Source organism: Pseudophryne corroboree, chromosome 7 (genome assembly GCF_028390025.1).
Source record: "Pseudophryne corroboree isolate aPseCor3 chromosome 7, aPseCor3.hap2, whole genome shotgun sequence".
NCBI classification, from domain to species: Eukaryota; Metazoa; Chordata; class Amphibia; order Anura; family Myobatrachidae; genus Pseudophryne; species Pseudophryne corroboree.
In genome coordinates, this window is record NC_086450.1 from 229098084 (window position 1) to 229121992 (window position 23909).

Consider the following 23909-nt stretch of genomic DNA (forward strand, 5'->3'; position numbering starts at 1 on the left):
TCCAGAGGGAATGGAACGCAGGTCTCACCCTCGCCGTTCGTCCCAGAGCCGCGCCGCCGTCCTCCTCGCAGATCCGGAAGATAGAAGCCGGGTGAGTATGTGAAGAAAGAAGATTTCAGAGGCGGCAGAAGACTTCAGATCTTCATAGAGGTAACGCTGTGCGCCATTGCTCCCACACAGCACACACACGGCAGTCACTGTAAGGGTGCCGGGTGCAGGGGGGGGGGGGGGGGGGGGGGGGCGCGCCCTTGGCAGCAATAAGGACCTCCAAATCTGGCAATAAGTATATATACAGGCTGGGCACACTATATAAAAGAGATCCCCCGCCAGTTTTTTGATTTTTTCAGCGGGACCGAAGCTTGCCGCTGAGGGGGCGGAGCTTGTTCCTCAGCACTCACCAGCGCCATTTTCTCCACAGCACACCGCTGAGAGGAAGCTCCCCGGACTCTCCCCTGCTTACCACGGTGAAAGAGGGTTTTAAAGAAGGGGGGGGGGCACATAATTTGGCGCAAATACATTATAACAGCGCTATCTGGGTAAACATATTGTGGTTTTTTTTTCCTGGGTCATTAGCGCTGAGTGTGTGCTGGCATACTCTCTCTCTCCAAAGGGCCTTGTGGGGGAACTGTCTTCAGATAAGAGGATTCCCTGAGTGTGTGGTGTGTCGGTACGCGTGTGTCGGCATGTCTGAGGCAGAAGGCTTTCCTAGTGATGAGGTGGAGCAAATGAATGTGGTGTCTCCGTCGGCAACACCGACACCTGACTTGGTCGATATGTGGAATGTTTAAAGTGCAAATGTGAATTTATTGCACAAAAGGTTGGACAAAGCTGAGTCCAGGAATTATGCAGAGTGTCAGGCCCTGCCTGCCCCTATGTCGCAGGGACCCTCGGGGTCTCAAAAGCGCCCACTATCCCAAATAGTAGACACTAATACCGACACGGATTCTGACTCCAGTGTCGACTACGATGATGCAAAGTTACAGCCAAAATTGGCTAAAAGTATTCAATATATGATTATTGAAATAAAGGATGTTTTGAATATCACAGAGGAACCCCCTGTCCCTAATACGAGGGTACATATGTATAAGGAAAAGAAACCTGAGGTAACCTTTACCCCTTCTCATGAGCTGAACGAGTTATTTGAAAAGGCGTGGGAATCTCCAGACAGGAAACTGCAGATTCCCAAAAGGATTCTTATGGCGTATCCTTTCCCGGCTAAGGAGAGGATACGGTGGGAATCCTCCCCAAGGTGGACAAAGCGTTGACGCGCTTATCCAAAAAGGTAGCACTGCCATCCAAAGATACGGCTACCCTCAGGGATCCTGCTGATCGCAAGCAGGAGGCTACCTTAAAGTCTATTTACACACACTCTGGTACCTTACTCAGACCGGCGATAGCGTCGGCTTGGGTTTGTAGCACCGTAGCAGCGTGGACAGATACCTTATCGGCGGAATTGGATACCCTGGATAAGGATACCATTTTATTGACCCTGGGTCATATTAAAGATGCTGTCTTACATATGAGGGATACTCAAAGAGACATTGGCCTACTGGGTTCTAGAGTCAACGCTATGTCGATTTCTGCTAGACGAGTCCTATGGACCTGGCAATGGACAGGTGATGCCGACTCAAAGAGGCATATGGAGGTTTTACCTTACAAGGGTGAGGAATTGTTTGGGGAAGGTCTCTCGGACCTGGTCTCCACAGCTACGGCAGGTAAATCAAATTTTTTGCCTTATATTCCCTCACAGCCTAAGAAAGCGCCACATTATCATATGCAGTCCTTTCGGTCAAATAAAAACAAGACAGTACGAGGTTCGTCCTTTCTTGCCAGAGGTAATGGCAGAGGAAAAAAGCTGCCAACCACAGCTAGTTCCCAGGAGCAGAAGTCCTCCCCGGCCTCTACAAAATCCACCGCATGACGCTGGGGCTCCGCTGAGGGAGTCCGCCCCAGTGGGGGCACGTCTTCGACTTTTCAGCCACATCTGGGTTCACTCACAGGTGCATCCCTGGGCAATAGAAATTGTTTCCCAGGGTTACAAGCTGGAATTCGAAGAGGTGCCTCCTCGCCGGTTTTTTCAAATCGGCCCTACCAGCTTCTCCCCCAGAAAGGGAGATAGTTTTAAATGCAATTCACAAATTGTGTCTTCAACAGGTGGTGGTCAAAGTTCCCCTGCTTCAACAAGGGAGGAGGTATTACTCAACCCTATTTGTAGTCCCGAAACCGGACGGTTCGGTCAGACCCATTTTAAATTTAAAATCCTTGAACCTATATTTGAAAAGGTTCAAGTTCAAGATGGAATCGCTCAGAGCGGTCATCGCCAGCCTAGAAGGGGGGGGATTTTATGGTATCCCTGGACATTAAGGATGCGTACCTTCATGTTCCCATATATTCACCTCATCAGGCGTACCTGAGATTTGCGGTACAGGATTGTCATTACCAATTTCAGACGTTGCCGTTTGGGCTTTCCACGGCCCCCGAGGATTTTCACCAAGGTAATGGCGGAAATGATGATGCTCCTGCGCAAGCAGGGTGTCACAATTATCCCGTACTTGGACGATCTCCTCATAAAAGCGAGATTGCGAGAGCAGTTGTTGATCAGCGTGTAACTTGCACTGAAAATGTTACAACAACACGGCTGGATTCTCAATATCCCGAAGTCACAGTTAGTTCCTACGACTCGTTTGACCTTCTTAGGCATGATTCTGGATACGGACCAGAAAAGGGTTTATCTTCCGATGGAAAAGGCCCAGGAACTCATGACTCTGGTCAGGGACCTATTGAAGCCAAAACAGGTTTCAGTGCATCGCTGCACTCGAGCCCTGGGAAAGATGGTGGCATCTTACGAGGCCATTCCCTTTGGCAGGTTCCATGCGAGGACCTTCCAATGGGACCTACTGGACAAGTGGTCCGGGTCACATCTACAGATTCATCAGTTGATCACCCTGTCCCCCAGGGCAAGGGTGTCTCTCCTGTGGTGGCTGCAGAGTGCTCACCTTCTAGAGGGTCGCAGGTTCGCCATTCAGGACTGGATTCTGGAAACAACGGACGCGAGCCTCCGAGGTTGGGGAGCAGTCACACAGGGAAGAAACTTCCAAGGTCTTTGGTCAAGCCAGGAGACTTGTCTTCACATCAACGTCCTGGAGCTGAGGGCCATATACAACGCCCTTCGTCAAGCGGAGAGTTTGCTTCGCGACCTACCGGTTCTGATTCAGTCAGACAACATCACCGCAGTGGCTCATGTAAACCGCCAAGGCGGCACAAGGAGCAGAGTGGCAATGGCGGAAGCCACCAGGATTCTTCGAGGGGCGGAAAATCATGTAAGCGCACTGTCAGCAGTGTTCATTCTGGGAGTGGACAACTGGGAAGCAGACTTCCTCAGCAGACACGATCTACATCCAGGAGAGTGGGGACTTCATCAGGAAGTCTTCGCAGAGATTGCAAGTCAGTGGGGACTGCCCCAGATAGACATGATGGCGTCCCGCCTCAACAAAAAACTACAGAGGTATTGCGCCAGGTCAAGAAACCCTCAGGCGGTGGCAGTGGACGCCCTCGTGACACCGTGGGTGTTCCAGTCGGTCTATGTGTTTCCTCCCCTTCCTCTCATACCCAAGGTGTTGAGAATAATAAGAAAAAGAGGAGTACAAACAATTCTCATTGTTTCAGATTGGCCACGAAGGACCTGGTATCCGGATCTGCAGGAAATGCTCACAGAAGATCCGTGGCCTCTTCCTCTAAGACAGGACCTGTTACAACAGGGGCCCTGCCTGTTCCAAGACATACCGCGGCTGCGTTTGAACGCCGGATCCTAGCAGAAAAGGGCATTCCGGATGAGGTCATTCCTACTCTGATAAAGGCTAGGAAGGACGTGACAGCTAAACATTATCACCGTATAGGGCGAAAATATGTTTCTTGGTTGGAGGCCAGGAATGCTCCTACGGAAGAATTGCATCTGGGCCGTTTCCTTCACTTCCTACAGACTGGAGTGAATTTGCGCCTAAAATTATGCTCCATTAAGGTTCAGATTTCGGCCCTATCCATTTTCTTTCAGAAGGAATTGGCTTCTCTCCCAGAATTACAGACTTTTGTCAAGGGAGTGCTGCATATTCAGCCTCCTTTTGTACCTCCAGTGGCACCTTGGGACCTGAACGTGGTGTTGAGTTTCCTTAAGTCGCATTGGTTTGAACCACTTAAAACGGTGGAGTTAAAATATCTCACTTGGAAAGTGGTCATGTTGTTAGCCTTGGCTTCGGCTAGGCGAGTGTCAGAGTTGGCGGCTTTGTCTCATAAAAGCCCCTATTTCGTTTTCCATATGGATAGAGCGGAATTGCGGACCCGTCCTCAATTCTTGCCAAAGGTGGTTTCGTCTTTTCATATGAACCAACCTATTGTGGTGCCTGTGGGTACGCGAGACTTGGAGGATTCCGAGTCCCTTGATGTGATCAGGGCTTTGACAATTTACGTGGCCAGAACGGCTAGGGTCAGGAAAACAGAAGCACTGTTTATCCCGTATGCAGCCGACAAGGTTGGCGCTCCTGCTTCCAAGCAGACTATTGCTTGCTGGATCTGTAACACGATTCAGCAGGCTCATTCTACGGCTGGATTGCCGTTACCAAAATCAATAAAGGCCCATTCCACCAGGAAGGTGGGCTCTTCTTGGAGCGGCTGCCCGAGGGGTCTCGGCATTACAGCTTTGCCGAGCTGCTACTTGGTCGGGTTCAAACACTTCTGCAAAATTCGAAAAGTTTGATACCCTGGCTGAGGAGGACCTCATGTTTGCTCAATCGGTGCTGCAGAGTCATCCGCACTCTCCCGCCCGTTTGGGAGCTTTGGTATAATCCCCATGGTCCTTACGGAGTCCCCAGCATCCTCTAGGACGTAAGAGAAAATAAGATTTTAAACCTACCGGTAAATCTTTTTCTCCTATTCCGTAGAGGATGCTGGGCGCCCGTCCCAAGTGTGGACTACTTCTGCAAGACTTGTATATAGTTTTTGCTTACATAAGGGTTATGTTACAGTTTTCCTCAGTCTCTGACTGATGCTGTGTTTTTTCTTACTGTAACTGGTTCGTATATCCCAAGTTATACGGTGTGGATGGTGTGGGCTGGTAGGAATCTTGCCCTTAGATTAACTAAAATCCTTTCCTCGTACTGTCCGTCTCCTCTGGGCACAGTTTCTCTAACTGAGGTCTGGATGGGGGGCATAGAGGTTGGAGCCAGTGCACACCGATACCTAAAGTTCTTTTTTAGTGCCCATGTCTCCTGCGGAGCCCGTCTATCCCCATGGTCCTTACGGAGTCCCCAGCATCCTCTACGGACTACGAGAAAAATATTTACCGGTAGGTTTAAAATCTTATTTTTTCTCTGTGATTTTAGTCACCATATCTCCTGTATCTCTGCTTGTGCTGACTACACTGCGCAGGGGTTTGGGCAAGAGGTATTGTGCTGCTGACAATTGTAGTGGGTTACCTGATCTTGGAAGTTATATCATGTCTGCTTCTGAAGGTAACGGTTCTGGGGCTGAACACACTGCCGGTGTTGCTGAAGCCACAGATATCTATGAGGAGACTATAGCAGCTGCGGGCTCTGGTTCTGGGGGCTCCTTGCCCCCCAGTGGGACTGTGGCAACGGGGGTACATAATGACCCACCGTGGGCTACTTTCTCCACGCTTCTACATATGCTAGTTACTAAACTAACACCCCCTATGGGACCTCCTATGCTGGTGCAACCGTATGTGGTCCCCGCAGCTAACCCGCCGTGGGCGGATAATTTGTCTGCTCAATTGAAGAAGTTGAACCAGTCCTTGACTACTAAAAAGTCTGACCCTTGCTCGCCTAAGACTAAGGGGTCCTCTAAGCGAGCTATTATCTCCTCACAATCCACTGCTGTCACTGACACCTCGTCTGATGAAGATGGCGCTTACATTGACCCCACAGATTCTGACACAGATACTGCTGATGGGGAGGGTAGTTCACATGTGGATATTAATGATCTTTTTGGAGGCTATTAAGTTGATGTTACAGATTACGGATGATCCCGAGCCATCCGTCCCTCCTAAGAAACCAGATAGGTTCAAGCGTCAGAAGGTGGTTAAACAAGTTTTACCTCACTCTGACCACCTAGTGGATATACGTCAGGAAGCCCGGGAAAGAAGTTTGTGCCTCAAAAGAAGATGCTGGCTCGCTATCCCCTCGCGCCAGAGCTGTCTAAAAATTGGGAAACGCCTCCTCCAGTAGACTCGCATGTGGCTAGGATGGTGGTTTCCTCAGCTCTACCTGTCACTACTGTCACGTCTCTAAAAGAGCCTACGGATAAACATGTAGAGGGTTGTCTGAAAGCGATTTACACCCTCACGGGTGCTGCACAAAGGCCCACTATTGCAGCAACATGGGCTGTAGAAGCTATTGAAGCATGGGCCCTAGAGTTGGAAGCTGAAATCTCTTCTGACCATGCTAGACAATGCTTGTCATATATTGTCACAGCTTCTCACTATATTAAAGAGGCGGCTTCTGATGCCGGTATTCTAGCAGCCAAGACCTCTACTACATCAGTCCTGGCTCGCCGGATATTGTGGCTGAGATCCTGGTCTGTGGATCTGGACTCTAGAAAAACCCTGGAGGTACTCCCTTTCAAGGGAGATATTCTGTTTGGGGAGGACTTAAATAAGATAGTGGCTGACTTGGCTACTGCCAGAACTGCCTGTCTGCCAAGTACCGCTCCTTCTGTGTCGAAGGTACTTCCTTTCGCCCCTTTCGTCCTTCAGGTAAAGCAAAAGGTCAGGCGTACAACAAGCAGGCCCGCACTTCCAAACCTGGTAAGCCGAAGCCCAAAAGAGCCTGGGCTGCCCGTAAGCCAGCTTCCAAGACGGATAAGCCTGCCGCATGACTGGGCTGGTCTCCCCCTGGGGGATCCCAGGGTGGGGGGCTGGCTTCTAGGGTATACCCAGGAATAGTTGAAGTCCACTTCAGATGCCTGGGTACGGGAAGTCGTCACTCAAGGTTACGCCATAGCCTTCAAAAACCGTCTCCCTCATTGATTTTGCCTGACAGACGTCCCGTTGGACCAGACAAAGTCAAACACTCTACATTCGGTGGTACAGACCCTCCTGGATACAGGAGTCGTAGTACAGGTGCCTCTTGCTCAGATGGGCCGGGGGTACTATTCTCCGCTGTTTCTAGTCCCGAAACCGAATGGGTCCTCTCGGCCCATTCTCAATCTCAAGGCATTGAACAGGTTTGTGAAAGTTTCCAAGTTCCGTATGGAAACCCTTCGCTCTATAGTTCTGGCCTTGGAACCTGGGGATTATATAGTCTCCCTGGACATACAGGATGCTTACCTGCATATTCCTATAGCAGTGTCACATCAGCAATACCTGAGGTTTGCGATTGGCAACCTCCATTACCAGGTTCGGGCATTACCTTTTGGTTTAACTATGGCTCCGCGAGTCTTCACCAAAGTAATGGCGGTGATGACGGTGGTACTCCGCTGTCAAGGGGTCAGGATCCTGCCGTATCTGGACGACTTGTTAATCCTGGCAAATTCCCCAGAACTTCTCCTACGTCATCTGGATATGACGGTCCGGTTTCTACAAGCCCACGGGTGGCTCATCAACTGGAAGAAATCCTCCCTGGTCCCTGCTCAGAGCATGGTGCACCTGGGAGCGCTATTGGACACTCACAACCAGCGGTTGTTCTTGTCTCAGGAGAAAGTCCTGAAGCTTCAGGACAGGATTCGTTGCTTCCGTTCTCGTTCGCAAGTGTGGATACATTTGGCGATGCAGGTGCTGGGCCTCATGGTGTCAGCATTCGACATGGTGGAGTATGCTCAATTCCATTCTCGCCCCCTCCAGAGGCTGATTCTAGCCAACTGGGACGGCCTGCCTCACCGGATCAGGTCTCACATGATCTCATTGACTTCGGAGGTCCGTCTGTCACTGCACTGGTGGCTCCAGGACCAACGATTGTGCAGGGGCCGTCCCTTCTGGATATCCGACTGGGTCCTGTTGTCGACAGATGGCAGTCTAAGAGTTTGGGGCGCGGTTCTGGAGCAACACTCCCTTCAGGGTCGGTGGACCAAGGAGGAATCTCTCCTCTCGATCAACATTCTGGAATTGCGGGCGGTCTTCAATGCGCTGAACCTGGCCCAGCATTTAATTCAGAACCGTCCTGTTAAAGTACAGTCGGACAACGCCACCACAGTTGCTTACATAAATCATCAGGGCGGCACTCGAAGCCGTTTGGCAGTGAAGGAAGTCTCACGGATTCTACAATGGGCGGAACGCCATCTACCGGCCATATCGGCAATATTCATTCCGGGGGTCCTGAATTGGGAAGCGGACTTTCTCAGTCGTCAGGACGTACACGCCGGAGAGTGGGGCCTCCATCCAGAAGTGTTTCAACTCCTAGTGGAAAAGTGGGGCCTTCCGCAAGTAGATTGTATGGCGTCTCGACACAGTCACAAGGTTCCGGTCTATTCGGAGCAAGGACAAGGGATCCTCAAGCAGCATTCGTGGATGCGCTGGCGGTGCCGTGGAGGTTTCGGCTGCCGTACGTGTTCCCTCCGGTGTCACTTCTGCCCAGGGTAATTCGGAAGTTCAAGCAAGAAAGAGCAATTCTGCTTCTCATAGCTCCAGCGTAGCCCAGGCGGCACTGGTTCTCAGACCTGCAGGGCCTATCGTCAGAGCGTCCAATTCTACTTTCACAACGCCCAGACCTCCTCGTTCAGGGTCCCTGTGTCTACCAGGACCTAGCCCGGCTGTCTTTGATGGCGTGGCTCTTGAAGCTTCCGTCTTGAGGGCTTAAGGGTTTTCTGAGGCGGTCATTCAAACTAAGTTGCGGGCCCGGAAATCGGCTTCTGTTCAGATTTACTATAGGGACTGGCATTCTTACTTTGTTTGGTGCGCATCTAACAATTCTGACGCTTCCAAGTTTAGTATAGCCAAGTTGTTGGCCTTTCTTCAGCAGGGCCTGGACTTAGGCCTGCGTCTGGCCTCCCTCAAGGTTCAAATATCTGACTTGTCGGTGTGGTTTTAGAGAAAGATTGCGACCTTACCTGATGTGCATACCTTTACTCAGGGTGTGTTGCATATCCAACCTCCCTATATGGTTTTGGAGGCGTTACAAGAGTCTCCGTTTGAACCTCTTGGTTCAGCTGATCTTAAGTGGCTTTCCCTTAAGGTGGTGTTTCTGCTTGCTATTGCTTCAGCTAGAAGAGTGTCAGATTTGGGTGCCTTGTCTTGTAGTTCCCCATATCTGATATTTCACCGTGACCGGGCGGTTCTTAGGACTCGTCCCGGTTATTTACCTAAGGTGATTTCTTCGTTCCACCTTAATCAGGAGATTGTGGTACCGGCCTTTGTCTCTCCTGACCTGTCTCCCAAAGAGCGGTCTTTGGATGTGGTACGGGTTCTCCGTATCTCTGTGAAGAGAACTGCTTCTGTTAGGAAATCTGATTCTCTCTTTATTCTGTTTGGGTTTCATAAACGGGGCTGGCCTGCTCACAAGCAGACTTTGGTCCGATGGATTAGAATGGTGATTGCACATGCTTATGTGAGGGCTGGTCTGTCAGCTCCTGCTCACATTTAAGGCCCATTCTACTCGGTCTGTTGGACCTTCTTGGGCGGTCCGCCGTGGTGCGACCCTTGAACAATTGTGCAAGGCGGCTACGTGTTCCTCAGTGAACACGTTCATTAGGTTCTATGCCTTCGATACTGCTGCTTCCCAGGATGCTTCCTTTGGACGCCGGGTTCTTGTGCCCGATACAGTGCGTCCCCTCCCATAAGGAACTGCTTTAGGACATCCCCTATGTCTATCTTTGTGGAGCCCAGTGTACCCCGCAGCAGAAAACGAGTTTTATGGTAAGAACTTACCTTTGTTAAAACTCTTTCTGCGAGGTACACTGGGCTCCACAAGGCGCCCACCCTGACGCACTTAGCTTCTTTGGGTTGGTATGGCATTAGCCGCTAACGCTTCTCCTGTCGTGAGAGTGTGGTGTATGTGGCTACTAACCGTTGTCGTCTCTTTTCCTGCTACTGCATTGGGCTGGTTAACTAAAAACTGAGCTCCTGTGCAGGGAGGCGGGGTTATAGAGGAGGCGGCGCTATGCATTCTCGGAACAGTCAAAGCTTTTGAGCCTGTTGGTGCCTCGGATCAAGATCCTACTCTACACCCCTATGTCTATCCTTGTGGAGCCCAGTGTACCTCGCAGAAAGAGTTTTAACAAAGGTAAGTTCTTACCATAAAACTCGTTTTTTTGTTTGTTTGTTTTTTGCTGCAAGCTGTTCACTCTCTCACCTATTTTTGTGCTGCTGTGAAGTTTTGTTTGGATTGCTGTTTTGTTTCTGGATTGTAACCGTAGCACAAAGATACGTCTCCTGTTATGATTTTGGGGAAAAAAAATCATGGTCTGCTTCCAAGTGTTTCTTCAAAGCACTGCACGCAGCCAGGCGATTGTGTCTCTGGTCTGCGGGGAGAACACGAGGCACGAATTTACAGCAAAATTTGTGCCTTGCGTTCTCACAGCTGACCAGAGAAATAATTATCTATATGTATTTGAATACAATGTCACTACAGTCCCTGTTGGTGTAATGGTCGGGCATCTGAATACTTTTCTCTTTATAGTGTGTCTTATAGATGGTGCACAACGGAGTCATTCAATTGTTGCTCTGTTTTGGCATGCACAGCTGCTAACTCTGACATTACGGTTATGTTGCTCCGTCGTTTTGTAGCGGCTTTGATCCAGCTCTCCCGTTTGCTATAGTGGCTTATACACTGGGTGCCCACACATAACAAGAAGTGTGGTTGCTGTAAGGAAAGTGGGGACACTATGGGTCTACACTAAAAGGGATATTTGAGAGTGTGTATTACTGCGCTAACCTCTTTATAGATATAAAATGATGATGGAGACAAATGTGTTTAGTTAAAAAGTTCCTTTAAAATATAAAGGGATAAAATTCTCATTAAAAGTTATATAAATGAGGATGTATGTCTATACATATAGACGTATGGTGCTGTGGGTGAAACGTCCCAAGAAAGGGTAGGTGTGGGGCGTCGGGGGAGGTGGAAGCGAGGGGGTGGTCCTAATACCAGTATACCAAGGGTTAAACTTACAGTAATTAAACATAAAAACAAAACAAACCTATAACACTACTGCCCCTTTTACATCGCCAATGCCAGATCCCACCCAGGAATTGGAAATGGGTCCTTCCCGGGTGGGATACGGCATTGGAACCTGACAGCTGGATAATATGCCGGGTTGGTTGCCATAGCGGCGTAGTGTGGAACTGGCAGCGAAGGCGGAGGCGGCTGGGAAATGAGCTCATCTCCGTGCCGTCTCTCCTTATTGTAGTGAACAGGTCCCGGGTCGCATCGACTGACCTGGTATTCAACCCGGGCATAACACTGCTTTATTCACGAGTTGAATTACCGGGTCAGTCGACCATGGTCCTTTCACACTGCACATCGATCAGTGTTGACCTGGCAATATGCCGGGTGATACCGGTTTATTTGTGTGGTGTGAAAGGTGTATTAAATTCAGTATGCACTTTGTAGTAATTTACTGCGGACAGGGTGAATTCGCTTTTGCGGCTTTCTTCCTCTCAAGAAGAAACAGGTCCTGGTATAGGCAGTCTTTAAATATAATAAGAGTCATGTGTAGAGGGTGTTACCCTAGCGTTATAGCAGTTGCAGACCGTTGGTTACAGAAGTCCCTTATGCAGTGACCTTAAAGTAGGAGTAATTCAGGTCCTACCTTTGTGCATATTAAGGTATTCTTGCGAGTCTGTGAACTCCAGTGAAACATCCGGCTGGTGGTGGTAATCCTTGCTTGTGGTTGTCTGCTGACAGAACTCCCAGTGCAGGCTGCTGAAAGCACTTTGTGGTGCTTCTCGGGATTGGTGAAATGGTGGTCAATGCGTTTTGCCTGTAACAGGCTCCGTCAGGATGCTTGATACCTTGATCCCCTGCCTGGTTGTGTCTTTATAGTTGCTGCTGCGTTCCACTTGGTATGTACCTTCTGCTTTGTGTGTTCCAGCCGATGGCACTCTCCATGTCAGGCTGCGGTTTGTTATGCTCCGTTTTCAGATACTATTGCTGCAGAAGCAGTGGCACAACGGGGACTGCTGGGGAGAGAGGAGAGCGGCGGCTGCAGCACTGGAGGAGGCGGAATAGTATCAGAAAACTGAGCCATCTCTCCAACAACTCTAATGGGCTGCAAATCCTCCAGTGTGTAGAGTTCTTAACACTGTGCATTGTATATTGTGGTATATGTAAGATTACACTTGGTCTCGAACAACGCCAACACTGTGTATTGTGATATATTTTATGTCTTGGTTTTAATGTATTTTCTCTGACGTCCTAGTGGATGCTGGGGACTCCGTAAGGACCATGGGGAATAGCGGCTCTGCAGGAGACTGGGCACAGCTAAGAAAGATTTAGGACTACCTGGTGTGCACTGGCTCCTCCCACTTTGACCCTCCTCCAGACTTCAGTTAGAATCCTGTGCCCGGCTGAGCTGGATGCACACTAGGGGCTCTCCTGAGCTCCTAGAGAGAGAGTATATTTTAGGTTTTTTATTTTACAGTGAGATCTGCTGGCAACAGACTCACTGCAGCGAGGGACTAAGGGGAGAAGAAGCGAACCTACCTAACTGGTGGTAGCTTGGGCTTCTTAGGCTACTGGACACCATTAGCTCCAGAGGGATCGACCGCATGGAACCGGCCATTGGTGTTCGGTCCCGGAGCCGCGCTTCCGGCCCCCTTACAGTGCCAGAAGCAAGAAGAATCCGGAAAATCGGCGGCAGAAGACATCAGTCTTCACCAAGGTAGCGCACAGCACTGCAGCTGTGCGCCATTGCTCCTCATACACACTTCACACTCCGGTCACTGAGGGTAGGGTGCAGGGCGCTGGGGGGGCGCCCTGAGAAGCAATAAATACACCTTGGCTGGCAAATATATCACAATATATAGCCCCAGAGGCTATATATGTGATAAATACCCCTGCCAGAATCCATAAAAAAGCGGGAGAAAAGTCAGCCGAAAAAGGGGCAGAGCTATCTCCCTCCGCACACTGGCGCCATTTCTCCCTCACAGCTCCGCTGGAAGGAAGCTCCCTGGCTCTCCCCTGCAGTCTACACTACAGAAAAGGGTAAAAAAGAGAGGGGGGGCACTAAAGTTAGGCACAATATACATATAGCAGCTATAAGGGGATATAATTTAGTTAATCCCTGATTTATATAGCGCTCTGGTGTGTGCTGGCATACTCTCTCTCTGTCTCCCCAAAGGGCTTGGTGGGGTCCTGTCTTCTGTCAGAGCATTCCCTGTGTGTGTGCTGTGTGTCGGTACGGCTGTGTCGACATGTTTGATGAGGAGACTTATGTGGAGGCAGAGCAGGTGCCTATAAATGTGTTGTCACCCCCTGCGGGGCAGACACCGGAGTGGATAGACTTGTGGAAGGAATTACGCGAAAGTGTCGACTCCTTACATAAAAAATTTGACGACATGCCAAATGCGGGGTAGCCGGCTTCTCAGCCCGTGCCTGCCCAGACGTCTCAAAAGTCATCATGGGCTCTAAAACGCCCGCTACCTCAGATGGCAGACACAGATGTCGACACGGATACTGATACCAGTGTCGACGACGAAGAGACTAATGTAATGTCCAATAGGGCCACTCGTTATATGATTGAGGCAATGAAAAATGTTTTACACATTTCTGAGGTGACCCCAGGTACCACAAAAAAGGGTATTATGTTTGGGGAGAAAAAACTGCCAGTAGTTTTTCCCCCTTCTGAAGAATTGAATGAAGTGTGTGAACTAGCGTGGGCTTCCACCGATAAAAAATTGGTAATTTCAAAAAAATTACTAATGGCGTACCCTTTCCCGCCAGAGGATAGGTCACGTTGGGAAACACCCCCTAGGGTGGATAAAGCACTTACGCGCTTATCAAAAATGGTGGCACTGCCGTCCCAGGATACGGCCGCCCTAAAGGAACCTGCTGACAGAAAGCAGGAGGCTCTCCAGAAAGCTATATATACACACACTGGTATTATACTGAGACCAGCTATTGCCTCAGCATGGATGTGCAGTGCTGCAGCTGCATGGTCTGACTCCCTGTCAGAAAACATTGACACCCTAGACAGGGACACTATATTGCTAAACGTAGAGCATATTAAAGACGCTGTCTTTTACATAAGAGATGCACAGAGGGATATTTGCCGGCTGGCATCAAAAATAAGTGCACTGTCCATTTGTGCCAGGAGAGTGTTATGGACCCGGCAGTGGACAGGTGATGCAGATTCTAAAAGGCACATGGAAGTTTTGCCTTATAAGGGTGAGGAGTTGTTCGGGGATGGTCTTTCAGACTTAGTGTCCACAGCAACAGCTGGGAAGTCAGCATTTTTGCCACATGTCCCCTCACAACCGAAGTAAGCACCGTATTATCAGGTGCAGTCCTTTCGCCCCCAAAAGAGCAGACGGGGTAGAGGCGCGTCCTTTCTGCCCAGAGGCAGAGGTAGGGGAAAAAAGCTGCAGCATACAGCCACTTCCCAGGAACAAAAGTCCTCCCCCGCTTCTTCTGCTAAGTCCGCCGCATGACGCTGGGGCTCAGCAGTCGGAGCCAGGTACGGTGGGGGGCCGTCTCAAAAACTTCAGCAATCAGTGGGCTCGCTCACAGGTAGATCCCTGGATCCTTCAAGTGGTATCTCAGGGGTACAGGCTGGAATTCAAGGCTTCCCCCCCCCCCCCCGCCGTTTCCTCAAATCTGCCTTACCAACGACTCCTTCAGAAAGGGAGGCTGTGTTAGAGGCAATTCACAAGCTGTATTCCCAGCAGGTGACAGTCAAGGTGCCCCTACTTCAACAAGGACGGGGTTACTATTCCACAATGTTTGTGGTACCGAAACCGGACGGTTCGGTGAGACCATTTTAAATTTGAAATCCTTGAACACATATTTAAGAAAATTCAAGTTCAAGATGGAATCGCTCAGGGCGGTTATTGCAAGCCTGGAAGAGGGAGATTACATGGTATCTCTGGACATCAAGGATGCTTACCTGCATGTCCCCATTTACCATCCTCACCAGGAGTACCTCAGATTTGTGGTACAGGATTGTCATTACCAATTCCAGACGTTGCCGTTCGGCCTGTCCACGGCACCGAGGGTATTTACCAAGGTAATGGCCGAAATGATGATACTCCTTCGGAAAAAGGGAGTTTTAATTATCCCATACTTGGACGATCTCCTGATAAGGGCGAGGTCCAGAGAGCAGTTGTTGGTCGGCGTAGCATTATCTCAGGAGGTGCTACACCAGCACGGTTGGATTCTGAATATTCCAAAGTCTCAGCTGGTTCCGGCGACACGTCTACTGTTCCTGGGGATGATTCTGGACACAGTCCAGAAAAAAGTGTTTCTCCCAGAGGAGAAAGCCAAGGAGCTGTCATCTCTAGTGAGAGGCCTCCTTAAAACCAAAACAGGTGTCGGTGCATCATTGCACGCGAGTCCTGGGAAAGATGGTAGCTTCCTACGAAGCGATTCCATTCGGCAGGTTCCATGCCAGAACCTTTCAGTGGGACCTGTTGGACCAATGGTCCGGATCGCATCTTCAAATGCATCGGTTGATAACCATTTCTCCAAGGACCAGGGTGTCTCTGCTGTGGTGGCTGCAGAGTGCTCATCTCAGAGAGGGCCGCAGATTCGGCATACAGGACTGGGTCCTGGTGACCACGGATGCCAGCCTTCGGGGCTGGGGTGCAGTCACACGGGGAAGAAACTTCCAAGGACTTTGGTCAAGTCAGGAGACTTCCCTACACATACATGTTCTGGAACTGAGGGCCATTTACAATGCCCTAAGTCAAGCAAAGCCCCTGCTTCAAAACCAGCCGGTTCTGATCCAGTCAGACAACATCACGGCAGTCGCCCATGTAAATCGACAGGGCGGCACAAGAAGCAGGACGGCGATGGCAGAAGCCACAAGGATTCTCCGATGGGCGGAAAATCACGTGTTAGCACTGTCAGCAGTGTTCATTCCGGGAGTGGACAACTGGGAAGCAGACTTCCTCAGCAGGCACGACTTCCACCCGGGAGAGTGGGGACTTCATGCAGAAGTCTTCCAACTGATTGTAAACCGTTGGGAAAAGCCACAGGTGGACATGATGGCGTCCCGCTTAAACAAAAAGCTAGAAAAATATTGCGCCAGGTCAAGAGACCCTCAGGCGATAGCTGTGGACGCTCTAGTGACACCGTGGGTGTACCGGTCGGTTTATGTGTTCCCTCCTCTTTCTCTCATACCCAAGGTACTGAGGATAATAAAGAAAAGAGGAGTAAGAACTATTCTCATTGTTCCAGATTGGCCAAGAAGGTCTTGGTACCCGGAACTTAAAGAATTAATCTGAGGACCCATGGCCTCTGCCGCTAAGACAGGACCTGCTGCTGCAGGGGCCCTGTCTGTTCCAAGACTTACCGCGGCTGCGTTTAACGGCATGGCGGTTGAATACCGGATCCTAAAAGAAAAGGGTATTCCGGAGGAAATCATTCCTACGCTTATTAAAGCTAGAAAAGATGTAACCGTACAACATTATCACCGCATATGGCGAAAATATGTTGCGTGGTGTGAGGCCAGGAAGGCCCCAACGGAGGAATTCCAGCTAGGTCGATTTCTGCACTTCCTACAGTCAGGGGTGACTATGGGCCTAAAACTGGGTTCCATTAAGGTCCAGATTTCGGCTCTGTCGATTTTCTTCCAAAAAGAACTGGCTTCACTGCCTGAAGTTCAGACATTTGTCAAGGGAGTGCTGCATATTCAGCCTCCTTTTGTGCCTCCAGTGGCACCGTGGGACCTCAACGTGGTGTTGGGTTTCCTAAAGTCACATTGGTTTGAGCCACTCAAAACCGTGGATTTAAAATCTCTCACGTGGAAAGTGGTCATGCTTTTGGCCTTGGCTTCGGCAGGGCGTGTGTCAGAATTGGCGGCTTTGTCATGTAAAAGCCCCTATTTGATTTTCCATATGGATAGGGCAGAATTGAGGACTCTTCCCCAGTTTCTTCCTAAGGTGGTATCAGCTTTTCACTTGAACCAACCTATCGTGGTGCCTGCGGCTACTAGGGACTTGGAGGACTCCAAGTTACTGGACGTAGTCAGGGCCTTGAAAATGTATGTTTCCAGGACGGCTGGAGTCAGGAAGACTGACTCGCTATTTATCCTGTATGCACCAAACAAGATGGGTGCTCCTGCTTCAAAGCAGACTATTGCTCGCTGGATTTGTAGCACAATTCAGCTTGCGCATTCTGTGGCTGGCCTGCCGCAGCCTAAATCTATAAAAGCTCATTCCACGAGGAAAGTGGGCTCTTCTTGGGCGGCTGCCCGAGGGGTCTCGGCTTTACAACTTTGCCGAGCTGCTACTTGGTCAGGGGCAAACACGTTTGCAAAATTCTACAAATTTGATACCCTGGCTGAGGAGGACCTTGAGTTCTCTCATTCGGTGCTGCAGAGTCATCCGCACTCTCCCGCCCGTTTGGGAGCTTTGGTATAATCCCCATGGTCCTTACGGAGTCCCCAGCATCCACTAGGACGTCAGAGAAAATAAGATTTTAGTCACCGGTAAATCTATTTCTCGTAGTCCGTAGTGGATGCTGGGCGCCCGTCCCAAGTGCGGACTGTCTGCAATACTTGTATATAGTTATTGTTAACTACAAGGGTTATTGTTGAGCCATCTTTTGAGAGGCTCTGTTGTGTTCCTACTGTTAACTGGTTATATTATCACGAGTTATACGGTGTGGCTGGTATGAGTCTTACCCGGGATTCAAAATCCTTCCTTATTGTGTCAGCTCTTCCGGGCACAGTATCCTTACTGAAGTCTGGAGGAGGGTCATAGTGGGAGGAGCCAGTGCACACCAGGTAGTCCTAAATCTTTCTTAGCTGTGCCCTGTCTCCTGCGGAGCCGCTATTCCCCATGGTCCTTACGGAGTCCCCAGCATCCACTACGGACTACGAGAAATAGATTTACCGGTGAGTAAAATCTTATTTTTATTTTTGGATTTTAATACATGTATAAAATGAATTTATTATATGGTCATTTGATGGGACATATGATATAGAGATATATCCGAGTCCAAATAGAGTGGTGCAATATTGCTTGAAATCCTGATTTATAGGACCATTGGTAAAAAATGTTTTAGATTATAGCGCCATTTTGACCCTCATACGAGCAATAGTATATTTCAGAACCTGTGCTGGTGGGTTCTTGTCAAGAGGTGCAGCTTAAAGTATTCTTAAAGTATTTTGCAAAACATTTTAGAAAATCGAAACTGAAGAGCAGCATATTGGTACTATATCTATTGTAAAATATATATATATATATATATATATGTGTCTGTCTGTCTATCTATCATCCAGATAAGCATAATAGAGGACGATTTCAGACATTTGATAGTATATTGTATGCTTAGGTAGCCAGTTTATTTTTAAAATAGAAATATCGGTTAACATTGGTATCCGAACCAATGGTTAGGAGTAAATGTTTTGAAACCAATGTTTTCTTTAGTTAGATGTCCCATCCCTAGGTAAATCCAACAATTGTATTATACAGAATAAAGTTATGTACCATCGATGGTAGATATCCTGTTTACAGGAAAATTTATTTATTTCTGCAATGTATCGCACTGCCATCTACAGGGTTTTTCCATGCATTTAATTTCTTTAGTGTCCTATCATTTACTGCCACCTACTGGTTACTTGATTTACTTTTCACTGTCTATTTTTTGTTCTTAAAACAGAAACTAAAGTTTCCAAAAATTGTACCCATCTAGTGTTTTTCACACTAGCGGCACTTAAGTGTTGTTCATGGTGTTAGCAGTACAGACCTCACTTATCGTTCATTGGTCAGTAGCTCACCCCAAGAGAAGGATGGTTAAGTAGAGTAGAGGGTAATGTAATTTGATAGGAAAAATGAAAACCCAGGTCAACCTATGGAGAGTTTTTGTTTGCTAGTTAAATATCTGAAATGATATAACAATCAAAACAGTGTTATATTCACAGACACTTACCAAACTTTAATGGTTTTAAATATCTTTTTTCCATTCTTTTTTATGTAAAATGGTTTGCTTCCCATGATGCATTTCAGCAATTTGCATATTCTAGTAGAATACACAACACAATTTTCCACGTGTGCCACTATTTTACATTTGTTTATTTTTATGTTTATACTTAAATATATTACACTATATTCCGATGATAATTTAATTTTCACATTTATGTAGTTTATTTTCCTATCTTTTATAGGTTGCATTGCTGGGCATGGACATTTTATCAGCTTTCGTTACACGTTTGCAAGATCGTTTCAGAACTCAGATTAGCACAGGTAATGTAATGGATTTTACGGTTCCCCTTCCTTCCTAAGGGCACTTAAATGTGGTGGTGGGATGATAATATGAGGGGTGGTGGTGAGGATGGTCCAATGCGCCAAAGTCAGTGAACAATCATTGATGCCATTAGTTAAACCGTGCAACATGGACTGACGAACTTGGATCAAATTCACTATTTACATGTGCTGAAGTTACCTGTGCATGGGCTTGTCACTTAAACCTTTGCTCCAGAAATGTATTTTTGCCATTGGCTTCCAGAGCCACCAATGGTAAATAGACTCATAGTAACAAAAATTTAAGCCAGCATTGTGTAAATACAGTCTTACACACTGGAGGAGGATTTTTCCTCATTAGTTGGCAGTGTTTGCCAGAGTTTTTCAGATTTTTCTGCTGCTAGAGGTCTGAATAATTTTGTATAAAGTATTTAGAACAAAACCAGCATGGTAAACGTATTAATGAAAAACTCATAACATATATAAAAATAATGTTCGAAAAGTTAGTCATAGTGGCAGTCTGTTTCAGTGTGTGGCTGGTATTAGGGTGAAGTCTTGTACTTTCATTACAGTTCTGCAGAGTTTAATAGATCGCTTAGGTGATGCAAAAGACTCAGTCCGAGAACAAGATCAAGCCTTGCTGATAAAGATAATGGAGTTTTCTCCCAGCCCGCAGGTAATTCTTCCTGACCTCCTTTGTATACTGACGTCTCACCCAAAAATGTATTTTCTTCAGCTGAGGACTTACTCCCTTAGAAGTATATATAAATCGCCTATCTGAAGTCAACTTGCTGTTACCATTATCTAAAGATATAACAGACGGGGAGATGTGTGCTAAGGGATCTGTCACAGAACGCTTCGTACACATTTATACCTCCACACAGCGCAAGGGGGGACTGGGGGGATGCCCACTTCACCCAGCGGTGAAGTCAGCGATGTAACAAGATTGTGCCTGCATGAAGGCCAATCTAGAACCGGCAATAGCGACGTGCGGGGCCGCGCATCGCTATCGCTATGGTGCTTACACACAGAGAAATCTGTGCTTAATTTCTAAGCAGTCTAGTCAGATTGCTTAGAAATTAAGCACATCTCTCCATGTGTACCCCCCCTTATGACAAGTGGTACCCAACTGGGTGCCTCGAGGCACTTTCATGGGTGTTCTAGAACTACAGTAATTCAACTTATTTATTGTCCGTGTAATTGGCAAAACCAGCAAAAGTGGCTTCCAATAATAAAATATGTGAAAAACCAGATGTGGCTCCTGCCCCTCACCATATAACTGAATCTAAGGTTGACATATACACACAATTTACTTAATTCAGTATGTTTTTTCAGAATTTCGCAATAAGAAACTTTTGGCCTAGGTGTGCCATGAAAAAATTCTGATGCTGTGACGTGATTGAAACTAGACTAGACAAACTTTCACCCAACCATCCTACTAGTTGGTTGGAATGAAATCTGGTAATGGATGGAAGCAATTGACAATTAGCAATTTGCTCCTAAATCCTGGAAACTGGCCAACAACTGTTTAGACAAGTTGTTTAAATCAAACAGATTTGGCCAACTTGTCTGAACGACAGTTTTTGTCCATTTTCCGGGGTTTTGGAGTAAATTGCTTATTGGCGTTTGCTCCCATCCATTACTAGTTGGATGATTGGGTGAAAGTTGGTCTAGTGTATGGCCATCTTAGACCTTTGTCCATGTTCTCTTTACCTTTATTTGTCTTAATATTGCATTAATATTGCAATAGTAGAAAAAAACAATTCTTTAAGTTGTTTTTCAGTTACGAAATCAGTGTCTATATTCTTTCATTGTGCAATACTGTAGTTGTGGGAGCCACCAAAGATTATGTTTAGGAATAATGGGGCAGATGTATTATCACCTTCCACTTAAAGCAGTGATAAAGAAGTGTTAAGTGGTAGGTGATAACACACCAGCCAATCATTAGAGTTTAAAAAATTACAGTTAGGAGCTGATTGGCTGGTGCATTATCACCTTCCACGTATCACTTCTTTATCACTATTCCAGGCTTAATACATCTGCCCCAATACATTTTACTTGTGGATTGACTATAGCTACCAAATCTCAAATTAAAATCTGGTATTTGTCCCTGCATAGTTGGACCAGTGGTTAATCTAGCGTCTGCCAATATGCTATCTGAGTTCTGTAGCTGTGAAAGTATCATTAACTGATTGTAGGAGCCCCATATGAAAGATACAAATAACCTTAATATGAAGACCGTTGACAACATATCTTTTCATAGTACCTTTGGGACCGGATGCTAGGAGGGTTCAAGCACAAGAATTTCCGCTCACGGGAAGGAGTTTGTCTCTGCCTTATTGCAACTCTTAACACGTGAGTTTCTTTCCCATTACTGTGGAACTGGTGCGCGTTGATCTTTGATGCCAGAAATTGTGTAATGGGCATATTCTGTTCCATCCATAGATACGGAGCCAACGGTTTGACGTTGAGTAAGATTGTACCTCATATATGTAACCTGCTAGGAGACCCCAACAGTCAGGTGAGTCTGCTGCTAAATATACTTCTTGTCCAGCATCCAAGCTTTACGGGAGGGAATAAAGACTGATGGCACCTCAGTAAAGTGGATCATTAGATCTTCAGTGAAACCTGTGTGTTTTCGGGGCTGTTATCAGGATTTTGCTTTGCCTAATTAGATAGCCGCCCCCCCCCCCCGGCGATACTTTTTACCCTACAGTGTGTGCGGGTAAGTGAATAATCCCTTTGTATTTTTCCCCCCGCTTGCTTTTGGTTCCCTTCTTTGAAATTTCAATAAAAATAACAATGTTTGGCCATTTGGCAGAATGCAGCATGTCACACCTCTCCCCCTATCGGAATTGGCATTGGCAAGTGTGTGTGCACTTGCTGCATACTGGGTCCAGTTGGCAGCGATGTCAGACTGTGTACACATGGTCTAGTGTGTACCCAGCATAAGAGGGGAGTTCTATTGCCTGCAACTACTTCCGCGCTTTATGGCGGGCAAATCACGTAAAATGTTCTCTGTCCCGCAGTATGTGCGTATTGATGATGTGAGATGGTGCCTTTGCCAACGTTTAAAAGCTGTGGCAACAACAGTTCGCACCCTTTGCCTGGAATTGAATTCTCCCTTTAGTCTGCTTCTAAGATTGTGCTGTAGGGCTGGGATTTACATTTTCCCCATAGTTCCATGGGGCAAGACTGTTTTTTTTTTTTCCATCATATTACTGTTAACCATTATGTTATTTGTTGTAAAGCAGTGTACAGTATGTCTTATTTTTTGCAGAGTCTCGCTGTTTTTAGGGCATTTCTTTGTACTGTCTGACACGCCTTAATCATGTCTGTTGTAATGAAAGCTACTGTCACTTGTAAATAATGATTGTGTGTATAGCTCCCTCTTTTGTCCAAAAGTGATATTGCATGTCTGTCTTGTCACAAAAAAAATTATATGAACAAATGCTGAAGGTACCCAGATAATTGGTAGACAGTAGGTCGACACCATCTGGTGGATAGACGAAAGGTAGACAAATGGTCGACATGACAGTGGTCGACACACAGAATGGTTAACACATTTTTTTCTTTTTAAGTTCTTCACATTTTACCAACATTTGCTTGATTTCCTATCTACGTGGACATCTATTAGGAATAGTTACCTGCAGGAGACGTAGTGTAGCGAGTGCCGGAAGCATGGCGAGCGTAGACATTTGTACTGATGGTGGTCATATAACGAGAATATGCAAGATTTGGCACAGGCCCCCCCCAAACACGCACTGACCGTTTTTGTGTGTCGACCTTTTGACCCTGTCGATATTTTGTGCCTGTCAGCCTTTTATGTTGGGAGTGCCATTCATCTTTATACCAAGATGAGTGGAGTGACCAAGTACACACACCTCTTTTATTATAAGAAATGCTAGGTGTCCGTACTTAACCCCTGCAGTGCCGCAGCTGCCAGTCTCTGTCCTGCTCTGCAGTATGCATTATGGCACAAAAAAATATTGTGATGTATATTTCTAAAATTAGTATAATGTGCCAACATCTATGTGGGTTAGTGCCACAGCATGGGTTGTTAGCTTTCACAAACCACAGCTGGCTATCTTATTGTACCTGGCCAAAAAAGTTTTGTTAAGACTTGTCTTAATATATTTTGCCATTGCACACTTTATTTATAGAAGGTGCTCCTGACTGATTTTGTAAGAAATAATAGTGATTTGCATCAAATATATTGTATTTTATTTACAACCAATAGGGGGCACTGTGGTGTATTTGTATGCATGTAAAATTCTCCCCTTAATTCTGATAGTGTATTGGGTGACAATACAGAATTCTTAAGTCTTGCTGGTCGGAATTATACTGATTTGGGAAGCAGTTCATGCAGCTTTTAGAAGAAAGAAAACGTAGACTTGGCATAAGTGCTCGGTCTGCTGACCGACAGAAAAAAACACGTACCGTTTTTTGTTATTTCAGTAAATTAAATAAGAATTTAAATGTACTCCATTTTTCTCTAACGTCCTAGAGGATGCTGGGGACTCCGTAAGGACCCTTTGGATAGACGGGCTCCGCAGGAGACATGGGC

At 47.2% G+C, this 23909-nt stretch overlaps 1 protein-coding gene and 1 non-coding gene across 33 annotated transcripts in view; one reads left to right on the forward strand and one right to left on the reverse strand.

Annotated features, from left to right (window-relative positions):
* CLASP1 (cytoplasmic linker associated protein 1) overlaps window positions 1-23909 on the forward strand; it is a 773091-nt gene that overhangs the window by 145132 nt on the left and 604050 nt on the right. For all 32 annotated transcript variants that reach the window (XM_063933995.1, XM_063933998.1, XM_063934002.1 and 29 more), the window contains exons 3-6: window positions 19267-19345; window positions 19915-20018; window positions 21606-21697; window positions 21788-21863. In XM_063933995.1, coding sequence (XP_063790065.1) covers window positions 19267-19345; window positions 19915-20018; window positions 21606-21697; window positions 21788-21863 — 351 coding nt within the window. The remainder of the gene's footprint in view (window positions 1-19266; window positions 19346-19914; window positions 20019-21605; window positions 21698-21787; window positions 21864-23909) is intronic.
* On the reverse strand, window positions 18770-18896 carry LOC134946974 (U4atac minor spliceosomal RNA). The gene has a single exon (XR_010182511.1). It is a non-coding gene; the product is annotated as a U4atac minor spliceosomal RNA (small nuclear RNA).